This window comes from Mus caroli, chromosome 8 (assembly GCF_900094665.2).
Source record: "Mus caroli chromosome 8, CAROLI_EIJ_v1.1, whole genome shotgun sequence".
Taxonomy (NCBI): Eukaryota; Metazoa; Chordata; class Mammalia; order Rodentia; family Muridae; genus Mus; species Mus caroli.
In genome coordinates, this window is record NC_034577.1 from 54,579,868 (window position 1) to 54,586,753 (window position 6,886).

Sequence of the window (6,886 nt, forward strand, 5' to 3'; positions counted from 1 at the left end):
TCTGATTTTGTTAATTAGGATGCTTTCCCTGTGCCCTCTAGTGAGTCTGGCTAAGGGTTTATCTATCTTGTTGATTTTCTCAAAGAACCAGCTCCTTTTCTCCCTCTCCCTCCCTCTTTCCTTCCCTCCTTCTCCCCCTCCCCTTTCCTCTGTCCTGTTCCTCTCCCCCTTCTCTCTCAGCTGCTCTCTCAGATCACCTCTGTTTTCATGAGAGTTGGGCATATCCTATCTCTGACTTATTCTGCCAGATATTTCTTTGATTTGTCACTTTTTCTGCCCCTCAATTAGATGTTACTTTCAGAAATGGCTACTTCCTTCTACAAACTAATGTTACCTCTATTGTTAAGGATTAAAGGTGTGTGCTGAGCATATTTATATTCTAGCCAGATCATTACTGTTATCCACTGTCTGTATTCTGACTGGACCACACAGACCTAGAAGGTCTTTGGGTATCTTTCCTTTACTGATCAGCCATATTGTTGGATTAAAATTTCTCTACAGATAACTACAAGTTCTAAGTTGTAAGCCTCTGTCCATGTGATTAACCAAAAACTTATATTTCTTTAGGTCATTCTACACACAATTGGTATCAATCACGCACAAGCCCCAGTGTTGTGGCCACACCAATTGGACAGTCAAGGAAGAAAAATGCCACTTAATGCCTATGCACTTGATTTCTATAAGCATGGATCCCTTATTGGATTAGTCCAGGACAATGGGTATGTTCTATCCTGAAAATTCCAAGAAATGATTATTCCTGACAAACATATTAGATTTTCACTTTCCAGACCAAATGGCACAGATGATGGCCTATTTTATACATTTATTTCTAGTTTAGCAGCAAAAGTTTAGCACATAGGCCTACTCATTTGATCTAAATATATACCTTAAATGTGTCTTTGGGTATATCAAATATATCTTTACATTACAGTTCTATTTATGCACCATTTAGTATTTTAGATATAATGGCAGATAGCAATCTGGTAGTTTTTAATGCCTGAGAAAGTATAAAGTGTCTAGTTTACATATCTGTATCTGACACTTTAGCTTGTCAGGGAAGCCATTTTTATAGGTATAAATAGAAGCAGGCATTATTTAGGTAATTTTTCATACAATTAGCATCCATCACTCTCAAACTCTAGTATTGTGGCTACAAAACTTGAATAGTTAAGGAAGAAAACTGTCAGTGAATACATAGGCCTTGACGTCTGTAAGCGTGCTTCCCTTGTGCGATTAGACCAGGTAAATAGGTATATTTTCTCTTGATAAGTTCAAGAAGTAGTTAGTCATGCCAAGCATATTAGATATTCACTACTACGGAAATATTCAGGAAACTATCCCTGAGCAGGGAGATACTTGTCTAAGTGCTAAACACCTCATCTAGTGGCAGATATATTAAGGAATTAAACATGCAGTAGACATAAAAATTTGAACATTCTTTACTAAGTTAAGGTATAAAAAGTTTTAATAGTCCTCAGAAACCTAAAAAATTTTTACTTATGAAGGCTGATTTATTTTTGTGAATAAAGTAGCTGTTACATTAGTTGATAATATTTTTTGGTTTAAAACTTGTTCATTGATAATTTCATAATTGTATGTAAAATATTATGACTATATCTCCCCATATATTCTTGTATACCTTCTCAGTTGTATCCCCAACCCCAGCAAGTCAGCCGATCATTTTTGTGTTGTCTTTAAATTTTGGTTTATTTTCACTTTGAGTCACACTGAGTTTTACTAGGGCTAGCTGCATGAGTGTGTCGCCATCCCCTGGAAGTCAGGAGACTCACCAGAGAAAACAATACTGAAGAAAAATGACTCTCCTTTTTTTAGCCCATCGGGCCCCTGCCTCTCCTGGGAACTAGTTGTCCTAGGAGCCTGTCTCTCTTCCTTGGCTTATGTTAATGGTCCTGCTCTTGTGCTGACCCCATGCAGACAGCCTTTGCTGCTGTGGACGCATGAATCACATCAGGCCCAGAAGATAGCATTTCTCAGCACTTGCTTCACACTTAGCTCTCAATTCTCTCTGTCTCATTTTTTTGTGATTCTTTCTGAGTCTTGGTGAAGTAACATAGATGTTCCAAATAGGTGTCAGTGCTTAGCAGTCACTTATTCTCAGTAGTCTGATTCATCATTGTATAACAGCAGCAGCAGCAGCATCTTTGACCATGTCTGAGCCAACTCTAATTTATGGATATAAACATCAATAGTAAATAATCGTATCATTAATTTCTGTTTTCCTGTCCCTTAGGATGCATCAAGGGGAAGCTTATAATCTGTTGAAAGATTTTAAGCTTACCATTAAGTCTATCAGGTATGTTACATGTTTAAATGTTACTTTTGTATTTCCCCAAATTTAATTGTCATTTTGAAATGTTGAGATTATTTCGCCCCATGATCCAAGTTAAAAGTGTCATTGCATCTGTTACATACCATGCATTTCAACTTCCCAGAGGGTCTGTAGAGTCCCCCATCCCTACAACCTCTTGGTTATGGTCTGTTTTATAATTAATTAAAAAAATGTTTTTTGAGATTAAGTTCCATCAAGATAGAGCCTCAGACTAGGGCAGTGCACATAGCTCAAAACAATTCCAGAGCATCCCTGATCCTAGATATTCTCAATGATCCCCATTGCAATATCGTAGCAAATACACGTTTCAGAACTCTCTCTGAGGTGCCAGCAGCTCTCCAATTTATAACATTTGCTTGCTCTTGAGTCTCCTGCTACAGTCTATATTTTTCTTCAGGGTTTGTCTGACTGTAAATTCATAGTCACTTCCTATTCTGATCTGGAACAAAGCCCAGTTACTCACAAAGCAATATCAAACTCTTTGTGAACACCCCCATCCTTAGGCTCCATTGGCCATATATTGTCAGTTAAATAACCATCATCTTAACCCCTCTTATTCATATGTATTCCAACACTTTGACAGTGATTTTTATTTTGTCACATGTGTATTCAAGTGACCATAAATCTCATCATTATAGGGTCCTTAAAAACAGTTCTCTGTTTTATTTCCTCGATCAGAGCTGAATCAGACCTTTATGGGTGTTTTTTTATACATAATACATAAAGCTCTCTAGCTTTATTATTTATTTTATTATTTTTATTATTTATTATTTTAATCTGATTTATTTATTTTTATATAGTTTTATTATTTATTTGTTATTTTATACACAGAGTTAATTTGAGTATACGGGAGCAGAAGGGAAAAGCTTTGTTTATCTACAGCAGTGGTTCTCAACCTTCCTAATACTGGGACCCATTAATAGAGTGGTGTGTTTCTTTTCTCTTTCTTCATGCCTGTTCACAAGTTTCTTAATGCTGGTGTAACAAATTGTCATTCAATGGTATGAACCTATATAAATGTATCATTTTACCATTCTGGAGACCAATCATCAAAGTGTGTATTCACCAGACAAAATTAGATGTCTGGATGTTCTAAGGGAAAACCTTGGCTCTTTCCCAACAGTTAGAGGTTGTCTGCATCTTTGGATCAGAGTTTCCTTCTGACTTGTAGGCCAGGGATATTCAATAGAGAAACCTGACACTATGAATCAAGTATCCACATTTCACCATTCTGACTTCCATCTTCTCCTTCCTCACACTCATGAGCACCTTTGAGAATTCCATTAGTCATACCTAAAGAATCCAGAGTAAATCATCTATCTCCACTGAACACTAGCTGTCATCTGTGGGCTCATCTGTGATGGTAATTGCCCTTTGTCATGGAGCCTAACATGAGTCCTGGTTTCTGGGGATTTAGGTGAGGTCATCTGAATTAGATGAAGTGTATTACTCTACTGACAACATCCCAGCTTTGTTTTTTTTTTTTTTTCTCCCCTACTTAGATAAAGAAAGGAAGCTTTCTTTCTCCATCATAGTCTTCAGTATATGCTGGGCACCGTAGTTGAAAAACCACAAAATGTGTCCATGAGATATGTAGAGAAAAATTTGTGTTGTACTGCCTAAGGGATCAAGGATCAAAGTAATAAAATTTGGTGTTCTTTCAATCACCCTTTGCTGAATGTGACACATTGTCTTCTTTTCTTATTTATTTTTTGTACAAGTATTATTTTATTAATAAATTTGTTTCTTATCAGCATTCCTTATAAATTCCTAATATTACTTCACAACTTTAGAGGACAGCCCTTTTTTATATTATTCAATGTTACTTAGTTGAATATATCTATGCATATATATATTATATATTTGTATTTTTCTATTTATAGTGTCTCCTTGCGTGAACTGTGTGAAAATGAAGAAGACAATGTTGTTTTAGCATTTGAACAATTGTCTACGTCTTTTCAAGAGAAGTTTGAATTAGTGTGAAAAGAAAAACTATGTAAACTACTTAAACTATCACCATAGAATCATTGTGAATTATATATATTTACTCTTATGTCTTACTCAAACAATCATACATGATGAGATGGGATGAATAAGCAAATAGAGTTGCCATCAAACTTCTTGTGGTTGCCTCTAAGCATCCTTGGCCAATGTACTTGGTGGTTTCTTAAAAAGTTGACAAAAATGCTTATATTTCCAAATTATTGAGGATTGAAGGAAAAAATACAAGAATCTTACATATATACATTTAAAGACAGTTTTTACACTCCATGAGACCCAATCAAATATTGCATTTTACATATTTTCACTGTTAATATGTCTAAAACTACTTTTGAAGATAGAAAAAAATGATTTTAGTATCCTGAAAGTGTAATATAATCTATACAATCAATATAAAGGGGTTTCACTGCTTAGATAGCTAGCTATTGAAATAATACCTCTAGATAAATATGAAATGTAAAATATGTATATTTTCATTTAATTTTTGTGATGCTTTTAAAGAAAACATGTAGCTAATACTTTATTTTTTTTAAAATAAAGTATTTTTTAAAATAATTCTTTATTTTAATTGTATATAAATGACTGTTGAAATAATGATGTCACTGGTTTCATTTGTTTGAAATAATACTCCTCTATTAATCCACTGTACACTGCCACTCATTCAATACAATTATTTAGATGGGATCTTCAATTGAGTTCTTAGCCTCAATTCTCAGTGCTAGAATTTTAAGCTCTCAACTTGAACTTACAGTGGTTAATTTTCAAAACAAAAGATGTGATTTTTCAGATATCCCTCTGAATGATGGTTTTTGTTTTGTTTTGTTTTGCTTTGTTTTGCTTTGCTTTGCTTTGCTTTGCTTTGTTTTGTTTTGTTTTGTTTTGTAGCACTATAAATAGACTATGGTGGCTAAAAAACAGTTATGGTTAATTTATTTCTGAATCAGAAAAATTTCAGTTGTAGGAAGAGATACCATTTAGATCCATGTTAGAAATCTCTACATTTGGGGTGGGGTTGGGGTGCAGTTTAAACTGTTTCTAATCTTGTTTTTATTGTTGTTTTGGGGGACAGGGTTTCTCTGTGTAGCCTTGAGTTCCAGAGTGCTGGAACTCACTCTGTAGACAAGGCTGGCTTCGAACCCAGAGATTCACTTGCCTCTGTCTTCCAAGTGGTGGGATTAAAGGCCTGCATCACCACCTCTTGGCCTGTGTTTCCATTCTTTAAATGCTACAACAATGCTATAACCCCCAAACACTTAGAATAACCTCATCCTGTCTAACACCTCCTAAATAAACTCCACCCACTGGAATTTTACACAGTGTGAAAGTTATTATCATGTTAGTTTCAACTTAAGCTTGTACTTAGGAATCAGCTGGGAAGTGAAGATCCACCTCAATAGATATGCATGAGTTAATTGGCTTCTAGATTTTTTCCAAGACTGAGGTCATTTTTTGACATCTGGAATCTTCTTAAAAGTGTAGAACTATACCTAACATCTTTGAGGTGAGTCTACTGGGTCTAGGGGTACACTGTTTCTAAACCTTTAGTTAAATCTGAAGTGTAAGCAGCAGTAATTTCTCAGGAGACAATTTTTCGATTTCTCAAGTGAGTTGGGAAGAGATACATTGCAAAAAGGTAAAGCTGATATCTTGCTTTGCTTACTCACAAAGCCTACAAAAACTATGTACTGGCAAGATTTTTACTTAGAATATTTGGGAACTATAGAAATTATGATGATTCCTTAGGTCTCAGAGAATAAAATAAAAGCTACAGAGAGACAGTAAAAGAAATGTTGGTCTTTACCCACGGTGCTGGTCTCTCCAACCTGGCAGTTTTCACACATGGAAAAGTGCACCAGGCTTAAGTGAGTTCTACACTTGGAGAAAGCAAGTTCAAGGTAGACATGTATTCATGTCTCCTGTGTCTCTGAATGGAGTTCACTCCTGCTGCTCTTCACAGAAGCAGAACAAATGTCTGTTGTTTGGGGCAAAGAAGCTTTGGATGTAACTCTAAAAGCAACAAGACCATAAATTGACAAGATTATATCTTACTTTAAAGTTCTGCATAGTAAACAACCAACAGAGAGAATACTTGTAAACTATATATCTGAGAGGGGGCTAAAATAAAAAATAGACAAAAAAACTAAAAAAAAAAAAAACTTTTTTTCAAACAGAAAAATTACTCTAACCTGTCATTTAAAAAGGAACAGATAACCTCAATAGGCATTTATCAAAGGAATGTGTCCAGGTATGTGAAAAAAAGACTCAACTCTAGTAAACAACCAAGAGAACACAAATTAGGGTTCCACTGAAATATGATCCTATTCCAATTAGCTATGTAAAAACGACTGAATTAGCCCTCAGAGTCTCTGGACACCAGCAAGGACCCACACAGGATCCCCCATGGGATCTTAAGACCTCTGGTGAGTGGAACACAACTTCTGCCAGGAGGCAGGTTCGAACACCAGATATCTGGGCACCTTTCCTGCAAGAGGAGAGCTTGCCTGCAGAGAGTACTCTGACCACTGAAACTAAGGA

At 35.6% G+C, this 6,886-nt stretch overlaps 1 protein-coding gene across 3 annotated transcripts in view; it reads left to right on the plus strand.

The window, feature by feature from the left end:
* Positions 1-4,839, plus strand: part of LOC110300352 (probable ATP-dependent RNA helicase DDX60) — a 111,953-nt gene extending 107,114 nt beyond the window's left edge. For all 3 annotated transcript variants that reach the window (XM_021170508.2, XM_029480658.1, XM_029480657.1), the window contains 3 exons: positions 568-719; positions 2,252-2,314; positions 4,234-4,839. In XM_021170508.2, the coding sequence (XP_021026167.1) occupies positions 568-719; positions 2,252-2,314; positions 4,234-4,333 (315 nt within the window). In that variant the 3' untranslated portion in view covers positions 4,334-4,839. The remainder of the gene's footprint in view (positions 1-567; positions 720-2,251; positions 2,315-4,233) is intronic.
* Positions 4,840-6,886: the final 2,047 nt, after the last annotated feature.